This window comes from Palaemon carinicauda, chromosome 34 (genome assembly GCF_036898095.1).
Source record: "Palaemon carinicauda isolate YSFRI2023 chromosome 34, ASM3689809v2, whole genome shotgun sequence".
NCBI lineage: Eukaryota > Metazoa > Arthropoda > Malacostraca > Decapoda > Palaemonidae > Palaemon > Palaemon carinicauda.
In genome coordinates this window covers 79,736,153-79,754,863 of record NC_090758.1, presented here as the reverse complement: position 1 = coordinate 79,754,863, position 18,711 = coordinate 79,736,153, and the positions used below count along the sequence as shown (strand labels likewise).

At 41.8% G+C, this 18,711-nt stretch overlaps 1 protein-coding gene across 4 annotated transcripts in view; it reads right to left on the bottom strand.

Moving 5' to 3' along the window:
* Positions 1-18,711, bottom strand: part of LOC137626510 (ATP-dependent DNA/RNA helicase DHX36-like) — a 99,148-nt gene that overhangs the window by 28,578 nt on the left and 51,859 nt on the right. For all 4 annotated transcript variants that reach the window (XM_068357550.1, XM_068357551.1, XM_068357552.1 and 1 more), the window contains exons 10-14: positions 18,492-18,666; positions 14,104-14,252; positions 4,507-4,602; positions 2,717-2,925; positions 340-417 (exon numbers count right to left, since the gene is read on the bottom strand). In XM_068357550.1, coding sequence (XP_068213651.1) covers positions 340-417; positions 2,717-2,925; positions 4,507-4,602; positions 14,104-14,252; positions 18,492-18,666 — 707 coding nt within the window. The remainder of the gene's footprint in view (positions 1-339; positions 418-2,716; positions 2,926-4,506; positions 4,603-14,103; positions 14,253-18,491; positions 18,667-18,711) is intronic.

Here is an 18,711-nt window from a genome sequence, read left to right as displayed (position 1 = left end):
TACTCCCAAAGGACGTACTGGTACGTTTCACAAAAGCCATCCCTTTACCCCCATGGACGTACCGGTACGTCCTTGCAAAAAAATGCTATAAAAAATTTTTTTTCCATATTTTTTATATTTTTTTTTAAAAATTCAGGCATTTTCCAAGAGAATGAGACCAACTTGACCTCTCTCTGACAAAAATTAAGGCTGTTAGAGCAATTTTAAAAAAATATACTGCAAAATGTGCTGGGAAAAAAATAACCCCTTGGGGGTTAAGGGTTGGAAATTTCCAAATAGCCTGGGCGTGAAAGGGTTAATTTATAAAGAAAAACCAGAGGCTTTTAAGTATAAACGTACCTTGAGGCGGCCGATCAAAAACTTCTCTTTGGTTGACCGTTGGCATCATGGAATGCAATGGAATCACAAGGTTGTTTCCTGAAAGATATAAAAAACAAATTTTTCTGTAATTGATTCTCCTCCTCTTCCTAAATACCAACACCAACTTCATTGCGAAGGTTATGTCCTTTGTTTGATTTAAAAGACAAACATATCTCTTTTAGATTACAGAACAAGGTATGTATATAATAAAGGGATTTTGACGAAGGAAAAATATATTTCTGGGCGAGGAACCTGTGTCGCCCAGTGAAATACTACTTAAAGCACCATTTCAAAGGTATAAATACTGCTAAATATACAAGAGAAAAAATTTGCATGGCATGCTAGGAATATATTCAGCTTGCTCACCCCTAAAGGGTGTCAGTATTAAAACTGGGGCGCATATTATTTATACTTTATTGACTTAATATTACAAAAAACTTACAAAGGTAAAGACTGATTGATTTAAAGTTTTCTGGCATCCTGACATCTAAGGTCATTGACGCCGATATCATTTAGTTTATATATAAAAAACAATAAAAGAATATTCAATTAAAACCGTAAATTGTATACAATAATCTTGCACAAGACAGACTCACTTTAGCGAAAATATTATGTTCGCAAAAATATATAAACAAACAAATTCCGATTAATAGCATGGTAATACTACACCAAATTTATTTATTATCATTAGTTCTTGTAGAAATCCCGGATTTCAAATACATAATTACAAAGATCTATTGGGTTTCCTTCATTCAACAAATTTACATACAGAACTGTACATGCACGAATATAAACATGACTAGAATGGGCACTTGGTAGGGCACGTACCTTTGCCTTTATCATGTATATCACAAGAGAGACAATTGAATTACGTACATTTTGGCTCTAGTTTTGTGCAAATCAGATAAAAGATTTGCCTCGATATGTGCAAAAGACGTTTTTTACCTTTTCGTGACCTTCGCTTTGACTTTGACCTAATCAATCACTAAATCTAATCAAATTGTCTTTGTATCGAGGTCAATCATCCCATCAAATTTTATGAAATTCGGTCAAATAGTTTTTGAGTTATGTGAATAAAAAACACACAGACATACAAACAAATACAACGTAAGGACTTTAATTTTTCCCATATTTTAAATGAAAATGGCTGCAGGTTCGGCACTGTGGGTGGAAAATTCCAAAGATTTTAATGTCTCTATTTTGGCCCTAAAATGTTTCAGGGAGTCACTTTAGAGGCATTTAATGTGTCAGTGCATGTTTACAAAATCTGGTATAATTATATAGGCTATATGAGGAATTTGACTTTCCATGAAAAGTGCCACAAAAATTTAATGTCTCCATTTTGACACTAAAATGTTTCAGGGAGTCACTTCAGAGGTATTTATTGTGTCTACACATATTTACAAAATCTTGCATTATAAAGGCTATATGAGGAATTTGTCTTTTCCTATATTCTCAATGAAAAGTTCTACAGGACCAGCCCTGTCTATGAAAATTCCAAAAAAATTCATGCCTCCATTTTGGCCTTAAAATGTTTCAGGGAGTCACTCTTAGAGGTATTTATTATTTCAGCATGTTTACAAAAGCTGGTATAATTATAAAGGCTATAACAGGAACTTGACTTTTCCCATATTTTCAATAAAAAGTGCCAAAGACCCGGACATTTGGGTAGAAAATTCCAAAAATTTTAATGTCTCCATTTTGGTCCTGATATAGGCGAAGGTATGCACCCTACCAAATGCCCATTCTAATTGTTGTTGTTGTTGTTATTATCATTATTATTACAGTCTAATTTTGCTTACAACTTTGTAATGCTTTTGGAAATTTAATTGGTTTGGTACACTATATTTTGATATGATCTTTCTGGGGCGAGACCAACGCAATTGAGTGTTTAGAAGGTCCCAGGGAGGTCATTTGAATTGCAATTTGCTATTCAATGAACATTTGATATTCCTCTTTTTGCCTTTGACCTTTCAAAACTCTGTTTAGAGTTCTCTTGCTTGAGGGTACGCTCGGGCACACTATTCTATCTTATTTCTCTTCCACTTGTTTTGTTAAAGTTTTTAAAGTTTACATTTACATTCTAATGTTGTTACTGTTCTTTAAATATTTGATTTTTCCTTGTCGCCTTTCCTCACTAGGCTATTTTCCCTGTTGGAGCCCCTGGGCTTATAGCATCCAGCTTTTCCAACTAGGGTTGTAGCTTAGCAAATAATAATAATAATAATATTGGAGTTGAAATAAATACTTCAAATTTAAAAAGTTAAAATCTAATAAAGGAAGGAGGACGTTAACAGTCCTCTTCCCCGGGAGCTAAAATAAAAAAATGAGATTTGCGATGCGTTAAATAACTTACGCGTGCCCAGCATCGAGTCGTTCTGTATCATGGTGTTGAGTTTGGAGATCTCGCTCCAGCCAGGTAAGAAAACGAGGACGGCCCCTTGTTTCTTGCGAGCGATGTTTTGCAGCAATGCGAGGATCAGATCGAGGCTCAGGGTCTCGGAGGATGATTTGTACAGCTGGTCCAATGTGTGGCACGAATATTCCCGGCTACTTTCCAGCTGTCTGCAAATAGATGAGGAAATCCTGATCACCCAGAATACTCACTGATTCTTCCAAGCCGTCAGAAAATGATAGATCAAATCTCTTTTTCACATCAAACCTTCAGTATATATTTCCTTTTCTTTCCATCTCTATGAAATTGGATAAGCCAATCTCTATTAACCCTTTTACCCCCCAATGGACGTACTGGTACGTTTCACAAAACTCATCCCTTTACCCCCATGGACGTACTGGTACGTCTTTGCAAAAAACTGCTATTTACATTTTTTTTTGCATATTTTTGATAACTTTATGAGAAACTTCCGGCTTTTTCCAAAAGAATGAGACCAACCTGACCTCTCTATGACAAAAATTAAGGCTGTTAGGGCAATTTAAAAAAAAATATATTGCAAAATGTGCTTGAAAAAAAAAAATGCCTGGGGGTTAAGGGTTGGAAAGTTCCAAATAGCCTGGGGGTAAAAGGGTTAATTTGAATATTCTTTTCTCCTCTCAATTTATCTGAAGAGTTACAATAAATCTCGTTTGGGTTGTCGTAGGTTTAAAGGCCACTCATGAATGGCACTGACTAGAGACAGTGACAATGCTCTAGAAATTCACTGTCTTAGAGACTGGCCATATATACATATGATCAGCGCCCAAGACCCCTCTCCATCCTAGGACCAGGGAGGGCAAGGCAATGGCTGCTGCTGGCACAACAGGTAGACCTACAAGCTCCCCGAAACCCTTCATACCAAGCTCAACAAGATGGTTAGGTTGCAGATACTAAGAGAAACAGAAATCTAAGATACATTTTTCTAATACAGTATTTGCTATCACCTTTATAATACAAAACTGACTATTTAAAACAAAAACTATTAATATATAAACAATATAATTTACAAAAAGTAAAATATAATCATAAATCCACTATGTACCGAAGGAACTGTGGATTAACTGCGATATGGCAAGGAATTATTATGAAGATTATTTTACATAACGTGAATTCACATATGCAATTAACAAAGTACATGCTATTATAGCAGTTTTGACAACATAGATAAAAGCACATTAAGAATAATGCTCATACACTAGAAGAAGAAGAAGAAGAAGAAGAAGAAGAAGAAGAAGAAGAAGAAAAAGAAGAAGAAGAAGAAAATGAAAAAGATAAAGAGAAAAAGAAGAAAAGAAATAGAAGAAAAAGAAAAAGACAAAAAAGAAAGAAGAAAAAGAAAAAGACGAAAAAGAAAGAAGAAAAAGACGAAAAAGAAAGAAGAGAAAGAAAAAGACAAAAAAGAAAGAAGAAGAAAGAAGAAAGAAAAAGAAGAAGAAAGATACAAATAAGAAAGAAGAAGAAAGAAGAAGAAAGAAGAAAAAGAAAAAGAAAGGAGAGAAAAAGAAGAAGAGAAAAAGAAAGAGAAAAAGAAGAGAAAAAGAAGAAAGAGAAAAAGAAGAAGAAAAAGAAAAATAAGAAGAAAGAAGAAGAAATCTAAGTATTTTTACATACTTCAACAAAGATGTGACTCACATCATTCCTTAACCTGAGGGATCTCCCTCACCTTAACCGAAGACTTCTCATACCCGAAATGAAGTCCCAAAAGCTCCTACCTTACATATGGGGCAATCATCTCCTCAAACTGGTTGTCCTTCTTCATAGCTCGCCTTTTCCAAGGAGGAAGGTCGCGGTCATTTTCAAATTCGAATCTGTAACAATAAATATTCTTTTAATGAGAGAGAGAGAGAGAGAGAGAGAGAGAGAGAGAGAGAGAGAGAGAGAGAGAGAGAGAGAGAGAGAGAGAGAGAGAGAGAGAGTTCCAAGGGGGAAGGTCGCGGTCATTTTCAAATTCGAACCTGTAACAATAAATATTCTCTTGATGAGAGAGAGAGAGAGAGAGAGAGAGAGAGAGAGAGAGAGAGAGAGAGAGAGATTTCCAAGGGGGAAGGTCGCGGTCATTTTCAAATTCGAATCTGTAACGATAAATATTGTTTTAATGAGAGAGAGAGAGAGAGAGAGAGAGAGAGAGAGAGAGAGAGAGAGAGAGAGAGAGAGAGAGAGAGAGAGAGAGAGAGAGCGCCTTTTCCAAGGAGGAAAAAGGTCGCGGTCATTTTCAAATTCGAATCTGTAACAATAAATATTCTTTTAATAAGAGAGAGAGAGAGAGAGAGAGAGAGAGAGAGAGAGAGAGAGAGAGAGAGAGAGAGAGAGAGAGAGAGAGAGAGAGAGAGATAGTGTCTGTGTGTGTCAAATTTCTCAACTCTTCGAGTCGTTTCCCATTTGAATAAACGAAGCAAATTATGAACATTATCCTCATTACATATTCCTGTTGCTTATTGTGATCATTAAATCAAATGTTGAAGAAGTTGGACAGTTAAGTGGGAAGACACTAACAGGACGACACTGGAGGCAGAAGCTATACCGTGAAGGCTTTATAGTCGTACTATAATTAAACCTTAAGGCACTTGATGGCAACAGGAAGAAAATGAAGTGGGATTAAGTAACACACACACATGAAGAGTCTACCTCAAGGTTGGCACCATTAAAGAATTTGAGAAACACACAGATAGGAAAGGGAGACTCTACCTCATAATGTTGGCACCATTAAAGAAGGAATTTAAGAATCAGGGCTTATTTCAATCCTTGAAGTGCAGAAAAAACAGTATTTGAAATCAAATGACTTGTACTTTGAAAGAATGAAACGTCTCCTTGAAGTGCAGAAAAATGTTATTTTTATTAGTAAAATAAATTTTTGAATATACTTACCCGATAATCATGTAGCTGTCAACTCCGTTGCCCGACAGAATTCTATGGAGGGATACGCCAGCTATCACAATACTAGAAGGGGGTGTACTTACCAGCGCCACCTGTGGCCAGGTACTCAAGTACTTCTTGTTGACACCTCCTCAATTATTCCTCGGTCCACTGGTTCTCTCTGGGGAGGAAGGGAGGGTCGATTAAATCATGATTATCGGGTAAGTATATTCAAAAATTTATTTTACTAATAAAAATAACATTTTTCAATATTAAACTTACCCGATAATCATGTAGCTGATTCACACCCAGGGGGGTGGGTGAAAACCAGTGTACAAGATTAAAGGATAGCTAAGTATCCCATATTTCATATAACAGTTATCTCAAATAACAATGAAATAATAAGTACCTGGTAAGGAAGTCGAATTGAACCGTTACTCTGCCTCTTTTTTAAGTTCGTCTTCCTTACTGAGCGCAGCGTTCCTCTTGGAGGCTGAATCAACCCAAAGGTGCCAAAGTATATGGGGTTGCAACCCCTACTAAAGGACCTCTACAAAACCTCTAACCCAGGCGCTTCTCAAGAATGAATAGACCACCCGCCAAATCAAAAGGATGCGGAAGGCTTCTTAGCCTACCGTAACAACCATAAAAACAACAATAAAAGCATTCAAGAGAAAGGTTAAAAAAGGTTATGGGATTAAGGGAATGTAGTGGCTGAGCCCTCACCTACTACTGCACTCGCTGCTACGAATGGTCCCAGGGTGTAGCAGTTCTCGTAAAGAGACTGGACATCTTTCAGATAAAATGATGCAAACACTGACTTGCTCCTCCAATAGGTTGCATCCATTATGCTCTGCAGAGAACGGTTTTTATTAAAGGCCATCGAAGTAGCTACGGCTCTTACTTCGTGGGTCCTTACCTTCAGCAATGCAAGGTCTTCCTCCTTTAAGTGAGAGTGGGCTTCTCTAATCAGAAGCCTTATATAATATGAAACCCCATTCTTGGACATGGGCCTCGAAGGTTTCTTGATGGCACACCATAAGGCTTCTGACTGTCCTCGAAGAGGTTTAGACCTCTTAAGATAAAATTTGAGAGCTCTGACAGGGCAAAGAACTCTCTCTAGTTCGTTACCTACCATGTTGGAGAGGCTAGGTATTTCAAACGATCTAGGCCAAGGACGTGAAGGAAGTTCGTTCTTTGCTAGGAATCCAAGCTGAAAAGAACATGTTGCAGATTCGGTCGTGAAACCAATGTTCTTGCTGAAGGCATGAACCTCACTGACTCTCTTAGCTGTTGCAAGGCAGACGAGAAAGAGAGTCTTGAGGGTAAGGTCCTTGAAGGAAGCTGACTGGAGAGGTTCGAACCTAGGAGACATAAGGAACCTTAAGACTACGTCTAGGTTCCAGCCTGGAGTGGATAGACGACGCTCTTTAGACGTCTCAAAAGACTTAAGAATGTCTTGAAGGTCCTTGTTGGAAGAAAGGTCCAAACCTCTGTGGCGGAGAACTGAAGCCAACATACTCCTATATCCTTTAATCGTAGGGGCTGAAAGGGATCTCTCATTCCTAAGATGTAGAAGGAAGTCAGCTATTTGGGTCACAGAGGTATTGGTAGAGGATATTGAATTGGCTCTACACCAGCTTCGGAAGACCTCCCACTTAGACTGGTAGACTCTACGAGTGGAAACCCTTCTCGCTCTGGCAATCGCACTGGCTGCCTCCTTCGAAAAGCCTCTAGCTCTAGCGAATCTTTCGACAGTCTGAAGGCAGTCAGCCGAAGAGCGTGGAGGTTTGGGTGCAACCTGTCTACGTGAGGTTGACGTAGAAGGTCCACTCTTAGAGGTAGAGTCCTGGGGATGTCGACTAGCCATTGAAGTACCTCTGTGAACCATTCTCTTGCAGGCCAAAGGGGAGCAACCAGCGTCAGCCGTGTCCCTTCGTGCGAGAGAAATTTCTGCAGAACTTTGTTTATTATTTTGAACGGTGGGAATGCGTACAGGTCGAGATGGGACCAGTTCAGTAGAAAAGCATCCACATGAACTGCTGCAGGGTCTGGAACAGGGGAACAGTACAGCGGAAGTCTCTTGGTTATGGAGGTGGCAAACAGATCTATGGTAGGTTGACCCCACAAGGTCCAAAGTCTGTTGCACACACTCTTGTGGAGGGTCCATTCCGTGGGAATGACCTGATTCCTTCTGCTTAGGCGATCTGCTGAGACGTTCATATCGCCCTGAATGAACCTCGTGACCAGAGTGAGGTTTAGACCTCTTGACCAAATGAGGAGGTCCCTTGCGATCTCGTATAGGCTCCTCGAATGGGTCCCTCCTTGCTTGGAGATGTAAGCCAAGGCTGTGGTATTGTCTGAGTTCACCTCCACCACTTTGCCTAGCAGGAGGGACTTGAAGTTCAACAGGGCTAAATGAACTGCTAGTAGCTCCTTGCAGTTGATGTGGAGTAATCCCTGTTCTTCGTTCCACGTTCCCGAGCATTCCCGTCCGTTCAAGGTCGCACCCCAGCCCGAGTCCGATGCATCTGAGAAGAGATGAAGATTGGGGGTCTGAATAGCCAACGATAGACCCTCCCTGAGAAGGAGGTTGTGCTTCCACCACAGGAGAGTGGTCTTCATCTCTTGGGTGATTGGGATAGAGACTGCTTCGAGAGTCGAACCCTTGTCCCAATGAGCTGCAAGATGGAATTGAAGAGGGCGGAGGTGGAGTCTCCCTAGCTCGACGAACAGGGCCAGTGATGAAAGGGTCCCTGTGAGACTCATCCACTGTCTCACCGAGCAACTGCTCCTCTTCAGCATGCTCATGATGCACTCTAGGGCTTGGCTTATCCTGGGGGCCGAAGGAAAAGCCCGAAAATCCTGACTCCGAATCTCCATTCCCAGGTACACAATGGATTGGGAGGGAATGAGTTGAGACTTTTCTATGTTGACTAATAGACCCAGTTCTCTGATTAAGTCTAAAGTCCAATTGAGATTCTCCAGACAGCGACGACTCGTGGAGGCTCTCAACAGCCAGTCGTCCAAGTAGAGGGAGGCTCTGATGTCCGATAAGTGTAGGAATTTTGCTATATTCCTCATCAGATGAGTAAAGACCATAGGAGCTGTGCTTAGGCCAAAACACAGGGCTTGGAATTGGTAGACAACCTTTCCGAAAACGAATCTCAGGAAAGGTTGGGAGTCTGGATGAATAGGAACGTGAAAGTAGGCATCTTTCAAGTCCAACGAGACCATCCAGTCCTCCTGCCTGACCGCTGCTAAGACCGACTTCGTCGTCTCCATCGTGAACGTCTGCTTGGTGACATACGCGTTGAGCGCGCTGACGTCCAGCACCGGTCTCCAACCTCCTGTCTTCTTGGCCACAAGAAAGAGACGGTTGTAGAAGCCCGGGGATTGATGGTCCCGGACTATAACCACTGCCTTCTTCTGCACAAGTAGCGACACCTCCTGGTGCAATGCTAGCCTCTTGTCCTCTTCCTTGTAGTTGGGAGAGAGGTTGATGGGTGATGTGGTCAGAGGTGGTTTGAGGCAGAATGGAATCCTGTAACCGTTCCTCAGCCAACTGACAGACTGGGCGTCTGCACCTCTCTTCTCCCAGGCTCGCCAGAAGATCTTGAGCCTGGCTCCTACTGCTGTCTGGAGATGCGGAGAGTCAGTGTTTACCTTTAGATGTCCTGGATCCTTTCCTGGACTTGCTCCTGAAAGAGTCTGGACGGGAGCTTCCTCGGCTGGGGGCTCTACCACGAAAGGGCGGTATGAACCTCGTCGCAGGGGTATCAGCCACTGGTGAGCGATAAGTCTTGGGGACTGAGGTAGTAACCTTAGACTTACGAGCCGATGAGGCTACAAGATCGTGTGTGTCTTTTTGTATCAGGGCAGCAGACAAGTCCTTAACCAGCTCTTCAGGGAAGAGGAACTTCGAGAGCGGAGCAAAAAGGAGTTGTGACCTTTGGCAAGGTGTAATGCTGGAGGAAAGGAAGGTACACAGCTGTTCCCTTTTCTTCAAAACCCCTGATACAAACATCGACGCAAGCTCACCAGATCCATCCCTAATGGCCTTATCCATGCAGGACATTAATAGCATGGCAGAATCCTTGTCCGCAGGAGAGGTCTTCTTGCTGAGGGCCCCCAGGCACCAGTCAAGAAAGTTGAACATCTCAAATGCTCTAAACAGTCCTTTCAGTAAGTGATCAAGGTCTGAGAAGGTCCAGCAAACCTTAGAGCGCCTCATTGCAGTTCTCCGAGGCGAGTCCACCAGACTTGAGAAGTCAGCCTGGGCAGAGGCAGGTACTCCCAAGCCTGGAGCTTCTCCTGTGGCATACCAAACGCTCGCTTTCGAAGTGAGCTTGGTCGGCGGGAACATGAAAGAAGTCTTGCCTAGGTGTTGCTTAGACTGCAGCCACTCCCCTAAGATCCTAAATGCTCTCTTAGAGGACCTTGCTAGGACTAGCTTAGTATAGGAGGACTTAGCTTGTTGTAAGCCCAGCGAAAACTCAGATGGCGGAGAGCGGGGAATAGCAGAGACAAAGTGGTCTGGGTAAACCTCCCTAAGCAGAACCAAGACCTTACGAAAGTCAATAGACTGTGGAGAAGGCTTGGATTCATCCAAGTCTGATGAGGGATCCAGGTGTGCCTCCTCATCATCAGACGCCTCATCACCAGAGTGCAGCGAAGGTATCGGACAAGAATGCTGAACAGCAGAGTCAGAACGAGTAGGAACAATAGTAGTGGTTTCCTCTTCAAGTAACTGTTGAGGGAGAACCTGAGGCTCAGACTGCAAAGGCTGAATAGCAGACGAAGCAGAAGGAAGGCGCATGGGTGGAGGAGGCTGACTCCTAGCATGAGCGGTTGAACCCAAGGATTGCGCTTGCTGAGCGGTTGGTGGAAGCGGAGTAGCAAGTTCCTGTTCCTGTGGTGTGAGCGGAGCGTGATGAGGTTGAGGCTGCGCAGAACAAGGTAAAAGTCTCGCAAGCTGAGGCTCCTGAGGCGCAAGGCCAAGATGTAGTGGAGCTTGCCTTGTGGATGGTTGAGCTCGCTGCAGCGAGAGCTGAGGAGACTGACTCATGGACGGGAGAGGTTGTTGTACCTCAGCCAAGAGTTGCACCACTGGTGGAGCAGCAAAGGGAGGCGGAGGAAGAGAGGTATAATCCTCCTGATCCCATAGCAAAGGTTGCCTTAAAGAAGGCGGAGGCTGAACACCACTGGGAACAGCAAACTCAGACCGTGGCTCAACATCGTACGCCTGGCAGGTGGTACTGCGATCAGGCGGAGCAAGCGCAGGCGGAGCGAGCGCAGGCGGAGCGAGCGCAGGCGGAGGGAGTGTAGGCGGAGGCGGAGGAGCAACACTCTCAGCCCGACACTCACGCATCAAGTCCGAAAGCTGTGCTTGCATGGACTGTAGTAGAGTCCACTTAGGGTCGACAGTCGAGCTCTGTTGTGGCAGAACCTTACTCCTCTTGGGCGGAGTGCAGTCGACAGATGACTGCGGCGAGTCAGAGCTGAGCCAATGACTGCAACCTGGCTGAGCACTTGCGGACTGGACTCTGCGTTTAAGAGGTCTCGAGACCTGAGACCAACGTTTCTTCCCTGACAGATGATCAGCGGACGAGAAAAAGACGGGCTCAATCGTCTGCGGGTGGGAGTGACGGTCTTTGGAAGACACGCCCGCAACCACCGAGGAAACTTCTGTGCGCCTAACAAGGCCTGCCGAACCCTTATGCCCTTCGACATTGCTTCTCCCCTGGGCATGGGAGCTTGCAAGAGGTCCCGGACTGGGAGGACGACTGGCTCGCACAGAAGAATCCTCACGCACCACACTGGCACTGACACTAGCACTTGGCACTGCACTGACACTAGCACTCGTCACAGCACTGGCACTAACTCCACCCACTGCACTCTTGACCTTAAGTTCCTTAACTTCGGCCATCAGAGACTTATGGTCACTTACCACTGACTCTACTTTATCGCCTAAGGCCTGAATAGCACGCAAAACAACAGACATATCAGGCGGAGGGCAAACAGTAGGTTCGGGGGTAGCCACTACAGGGGTAGGAAAAGGTAGGGGATCATGAGGTGAGGAAAACATTGAAGAGTGAGAAGAACTCCTCCTAACTCTACCTCTCTCTAACTTAGATGAATATTTTAAAAGACGGACAAATTCCAGTTCCGAAAGTCCGGCGCATTCCTCACATCGATTTTCTAACTGACAGGGCCTGTCCCTACAGTCAGAACAAGCGGTGTGAGGATCTACCGAGGCCTTCGGAATACGCCTATTGCAAGACCTACATCGTCTATGGGAGGGGGCTTGCGAAATGTCAGACATCTTGAATCCAAAGAGTTAGCCAAAGGGGTTTCCAAAATCAAGCAAAAGATCGTTAACCGTTAATCAGGACTATATAAAAGCTATCTAGCTAATATAAGAAGGTTTCCAGTAATGCGACAGCCGAAATCTGAGAGAATACTTCACCAATTAGCCGTGAACAAACTCGAAGATCATAAGCGTATCCCAGAACGTCTTGCCGGAAGCACGACAGAGGAATAATTGAGGAGGTGTCAACAAGAAGTACTTGAGTACCTGGCCACAGGTGGCGCTGGTAAGTACACCCCCTTCTAGTATTGTGATAGCTGGCGTATCCCTCCATAGAATTCTGTCGGGCAACGGAGTTGACAGCTACATGATTATCGGGTAAGTTTAATATTGAAAAACAGTATTTGAAACCAAATGACTTGTACTTTGAAAGAATGAGACATCTCATAATGGCAAATGTGGTAATAATGTAAATGAGAAATTATGGAAAACTGATATTTCATTATGCGAGTATTAATAGAGATACAAACAACTAACTCCTTGAAAGAAACCCCAACTGAAATATAAGGACGAGCACCGAAATGAGACTAGAAATCGTCTTTGACATTCATAAAAAAAGCAAATTTACATTAGTACGTTGTTAATTGGCTACCCCTCTGATGGTTCAGCACTTTGCTGCAGTAGAGGGGCTTGAGTGTCTCAATGATGGGCTGGGCAATGGCGGTGGGGTAGTTTTATCCACCCTGGCAGGCTCAACCATACCGCTAAGGCCAGTTCTGAGAGACCAGACCAAGACTGGACCCCTATAGGCCTTCTCCTTTATTTAAGATAGGCAAAGGCTAGGAGAAGGAAAACTCCAAAATCAAACCAAACAAGACCCCAACGGCGGAGCTTCCCAGCCCCGGCGGAAGAGGGCAATGCCTGTCGGGCAGACAACAAGGCGGGCCTTGACATAACAAGAACCCAGCAGCCCGATGCAACCAACATCGGAGAAGCCGCCTGTCTCATATGTCTTGAGCCGCGGTGAAAACGGTGTGGGCCAAGTGTGTGTGCGTGGCCGTTGCAAAGCCACGACCACCCAAAACAATATATCCAGCTACTGGCATTCTGTCGTTTCCTCCACCCTTCTTCATCTCTTTCTCAGGAGGCTGATGGCTAACGACAGAACCCAATACTCGGACACGAGTGGGCGCCGACGACGAATTGGCTACATGAGGCCAGAAACATGTTGGATTTTTACTTTTAAGGTGGTTTAAAAAAAGCACTTACAACCTGCTATCATTTTATACAAACTAAATAACTACATTCATAAGCTTCCATATGAAGTATGGTACAGTATTTAATCATTACTCTACGACGTAGAAACCGACATACGGACAGGCTTGCAACATAGTTCCTTAGATGACCGCAGAGGTAGCAGTAGTAGGGGATTCAGCATTATGAAGCTTCATCTGTGGTGGATAATGTGGGAGGGTGGGCTGTGGCACCCTAGCAGTACCAGCTGAACTCGGTTGAGTCCCTTGTTAGGCTGGAGGAACTTAGAGAGTAGAGGTCCCCTTTTTGTTTTTGTTTCATTTGTTGATGTCGGCTACCCCCCAAAATTGGGGGAAGTGCCTTGGTATATGTATGTATTTAATGCTAAATGATACGCGATGTAACATCGGAACTGCCGTACGTTGAACCGACGTAAAGCTGGGTATTACGTATTTCAACCAAACCGAATATACATGCCCATAAAGCAACAGTCATTTATAGGCTAACTTTAATAACAATGATAAAATATATCATATATTAATAAAATGACTAGGAGTTGAGTCCAGCTCGCTACCTCTTGATCGAGCTGTGGAATCAACCTTTTTTATAATCATCTCCTTATATAATAACAAGCAAGCATCTAACTATATGTATAAATATATATTTCTTTCCTATCATGTTCAGGGTGGATATAGTTTAGTCATACCCTGATGAGAGGAGGTACACCAAGAGGTACACTCTAACACCACGCTCTCCCACCAATTGCCAAACCTGCGGGTTGTAGTTAGGAAAGGGGGAGTGGGGTTGGAATTGTTGAATCTTGGTATCTATCTGAATATTTAGACGTCATAAAACTTTAATAACTCCACAGGTAAAAAGCCACCTAACTCACCCCGTAGTCTCGATGACATCTTCCAAGTAATATTCCTTAACAGGGAAGGTAAAACCGGGTATGTGGATCATCGGCGCATTGGTGAAGTACTCGGAAAATTGCTCCGCGTTTAAGGTGGCGCTCATTAGAACCAGCTTGAGGTCGGGACGCTGGAAAAGAAAAAAAAGAACGACTATTTCAACCTGATTACAAAGCAGAGTAGGGTAATTAAGATAAAAGAATGATTTGTGTGTATATGATTAAGTAAGACCAACATTGTTTAGCATTCCATACAATTGAGTCCCTTGTTAGGCTTGGAGGAACGTAGAGAGTAGACGTCCCCTTTTTTGTTTCATTTGTTTGATGTCGGCTACCCCCCAAAACTGGGGGGAAGTGCCTTGGTATATGTACAGTATGTACAATTGTGCATTGGCCACAGCCTAATCAAAACCAATATAGAAAATCCTAAACATACAAACTTAAGGGGCTTCAAGAAACTGTTTATAAATTGAATTTTGTTACATTTTCACCTATCTCGCACACCTACGCTTTTCAGCTGCAAAATTCTACAAAATAGTCCCATTTCATATTGTAAATGTCATCTTTCTAATTGCAAAACAATGTTGGTCTTACTTAATCAAATACGATCCTTAACCCTTTTACCCCCAATGGACGTACTGGTACGTTTCACAAAAGCCATCCCTTTACCCCCATGGACGTACCGGTACGTCCTTGCAAACAAATGCTATAAAAACTTTTTTTTTCATATTTTTGATAATTTTTTGAGAAAATTCAGGCATTTTCCAAGAGAATGAGACCAACCTGACCTCTCTATGACAAAAATTAAGGCTGTTAGAGCAATTTAAAACAAATATACTGCAAAATGTGCTGGGAAAAAAATAACCCCTGGGGGTTAAGGGTTGGAAATTTCCAAATAGCCTGGGGGTAAAAGGGTTAAATTATATAATATTGTTTTACTGCATTAAAGGATTTCACTATGAACCTTTGATACAATATCTGAAATTTATGATTGCATTCTGAATGTTTGTAAGTCAAGGATCATATGTATATTCTAATCACTAGTCTCCCTTGTACGTACGAATATCAACCAACGCAAAGATTCTTACGACATAAAATTGTCCAATGGAGTGATCAGTGATTAATTCTTCACTTTCTAACTTCATTACAATTGTGACAGTCAATCTAATACAGAATAAATAAAAAAAATCTTTCTCGATTAAAAATACAATTCTAACTAGGAACTACAAGACTGATGTAAAATGAAATAATTAGAAGATAAAAAAAAAATAACGTTTAGTAAAATCAAAATGCATATCTCAAAATTCTTAAATGCAAAGAAAAGGTACTCTAGCCACAGATATTAATTCTTTGCCAATATATTCTAAAAACTTGTTTGAAATCTGCTTGTAAATAAATATCCATAAATAATTCATCGCAATCAAAATTCAATCTTCATAAAGATACAAATATCTGTAAGAAACAATTGCTGACACAACAGATTTCTTAAATTGCTGTAGTAATGAAAATGCACTATTACATAGTCATGCCTTCTCCATCCTAAGGCACAATACTACACAGTATTCTATCATTATTATTACTAGATAAGCTATAACCCTAATGGGAAAAGCTGGATGCTATAAGCACAAAGGTTCCAACAGGGAAAAATACTCCAGTGAGGAGAGGAAACTAGGAAATAAAAAACTAGAAGAGAAGTATTAAACAATCAAAATAAAATATACTAAGAACAGTCATCATCATCATCTACGCCCATTGACGCAAAGGGCCTCAACTAGGAACAGTAACAACATTAAATTAGATCTTTCATATATAAACTATAAAAACAAGGGGAAGAAAAATAAGACAGAACAGCATACCCAAGTGTACCCTCAAACAAGAAAACTCTAATCCAAGACAGTTGATGGCCATGGTACAGCAGCTATGGAGCTACCCAAGACTAGAGAACAATGATTTAATTTTGGAGTGTCCTTCTCCTACATGAGTTGCTTCCCAAAGTTAAGAGTCTCTTCTACCCTTACCAAGAGGAAAGTAGCCACTGAATAATTGATGAGCAGTAGTTAACCCCTCAAGTGAGGAAGACTTGTTTGGAAATCTCGTTGTTGTCAGGGGTATGAAGACAGAATTTGGAAAGAATAGGCCAGACTATTTGGCATATGTGTAGGCAGACAAAATAAGCCATAACCAGAGAAAAGGATCCAATGTAGTACTGTTTGGCCAGTCAAAGGACCCAATACTGTAACTCTCTAGTAGCAGTATCTCAATGGGTGGCTGGTGCCCTAGCCAACCTATTCCCTAGAAGCTTTATTCCAGCTGTGACCAAGTTGTGGAATGATCTTCCTAATCATGCAGTTGAATCAGTGTAACTACAGAAGTTCAAACTTTTTGAGAAAAAGAAAAAAAAAAAAAAACTTTTGAGCCGGCTAACATAACTCTTTGTTTTAAAGTTTTTATATGACAGATATTAAGGCTTTCAAGAGGACGCTGAAGACTTTCTTGTTCTCAAAGTGCTTTGATAGTGTGGATTTCACAATAAACGAGCAATATGTGGTGTGAAATATTGAATACTGTGAAGGCCCTGTAGAGAGTGGGGTTCCCCTGCTGTATAGGACCAGAATAAAAGAAAAAAAAGGAAAGGATCTATTTCAACGTTACTAATCTTGAAATATTTCATATATTATTCTTATTAATTACTTATATACAGTATAGTACATTTGCTATTCCCTTATTTCCTTTCCTCACTGGACTATGGAGTCCCTGGGCTAGTGGCATTCTGCTTTCCAACCAAGATGATGATAATGATAATGTACTAAATTCCTTCGACAAAAGAGAGGACCTTGTTGGCAAGTAACCCTCCTAGGGACAATGAGTAGTAATAAAGCTTGCACTAAGATGCCTTCATTCAGGTTATTGTAAACTGTGAGAGGTTTTTCCAGGTTGGGGAATGGATGTATTACCCGTGAACAATTGCTGTCATGCAAAGGGGAAAAATATGGATTATATTTAATAAATATAAGGTAATTCATTACCAGTAGTTAGTTATTTGGTTAATAATATTTGCTTAACCAGACCAAATGAAACTCATCAAGCTTTTCTCGGGCTGGACCTGAAAGTTTTCAGGGAAAAAATAAATAAATTTAGTAAACACACAATCACTGTTATATTGTCTTCCACTGTCTTGGGTTAGAGTTCTCTCACATCCTTTCTTCACTGGGCTATTTTCCCTCTTGGAGCCCTTGGCTTGTAGCATCCTGCTTTTCCAACTAGGGTTGTAGCTTAGCTAGTAATAATAATATACGCAGGAAATATATACAGTACAGTATATGGATAAACAATGCATCTTGTTCCATAGAGACTAACATCAAGTTCTTTAGTTCTCAGTCTCCTCAACTGATTCAACAACATATTCTTGCATGCGAGATGAACATTGAAGCAACACAAAAGGAGCCGTATGGCTAGGCGAATAACCCTTTTACCCCCAAAAGGACGTAATAGTACGTTTCACAAAACTCATCCCTTTACCCCCAAAGGACGTACTGGTACGTTTCACAAAACCCATCCCTTTACCCCCATGGACGTACCGGTACGTCCTTGCAAAAAAATGCTATAAAATATTTTTTTTTCATATTTTTGATAATTTTTTGAGAAAATTCAGGCATTTTCCAAGAGAATGAGACCAACCTGACCCTTCTATGACAAAAATTAAGGCTGTTAGAGCAATTTAAAAAAAAAATATACTGCAAAATGTACTGGGGAAAAAATAACCCCATGGGGGTTAAGGGTTGGAAATTTCCAAATAGCCAGGGGGTAAAAGGGTTAACAGACGATCAGTAAAATAGGAATATCCAAAGAAATATGGAAGAACCCTAAGAGTTGAGAAGAGTTCAGAATACTGCAAAGACCTTACATTGCTGCCTGTAGTGTGCATGATACAACAGCTCTCCTTTTAACCCTTTTACCCCCAGGCTATTTGGAAATTTCCAACCCTTAACCCCCAAGGGGTTATTTTCTTCCCATCAAATTTTGCAGTATACTTTTTTTAAATTGCTCTAACAGGCTTAATTTTTGTCATAGAGAGGTCAGGTTGGTCTCATTCTCTTGCAAAATGCCTGAATTTTCTCAAAAAATTATCAAAAATGTGAAAAAAAAATTTAAATAGCACTTTTTTGCAAGGACGTACCGGTACGTCCATGAGGGTAAAGGGATGGCTTTTGTGAAACGTACCAGTACGTCCTTTGGGGGTAAAAGGGTTAATAGGAGACTTATCCTTCATAGGGAAGAAGTCCCATATAACCAAACTGGCAGGATAACTAAACCTGGAAATAGCCTGGGGGTAAAAGGGTTAACAACCGAACTTCAAAATCAAAACTTACCACTTTGATAACATCTTTGGCCAAACATATGAGGAAGTCGGAGAGCATGTCTCTCTCGTGTATTTCGTCCAAGATGAGATGCGACACTTCCGACAACAGGGGGTCAGTCTGCATCCACTGCAGAATGATACCGGTCGTGCAATACAAGATGGACCCTGATGACCGGGACATTACTCTGAAAACCGCAAAGGGGATTAATGTCGTTACTAAACAGGCGGTG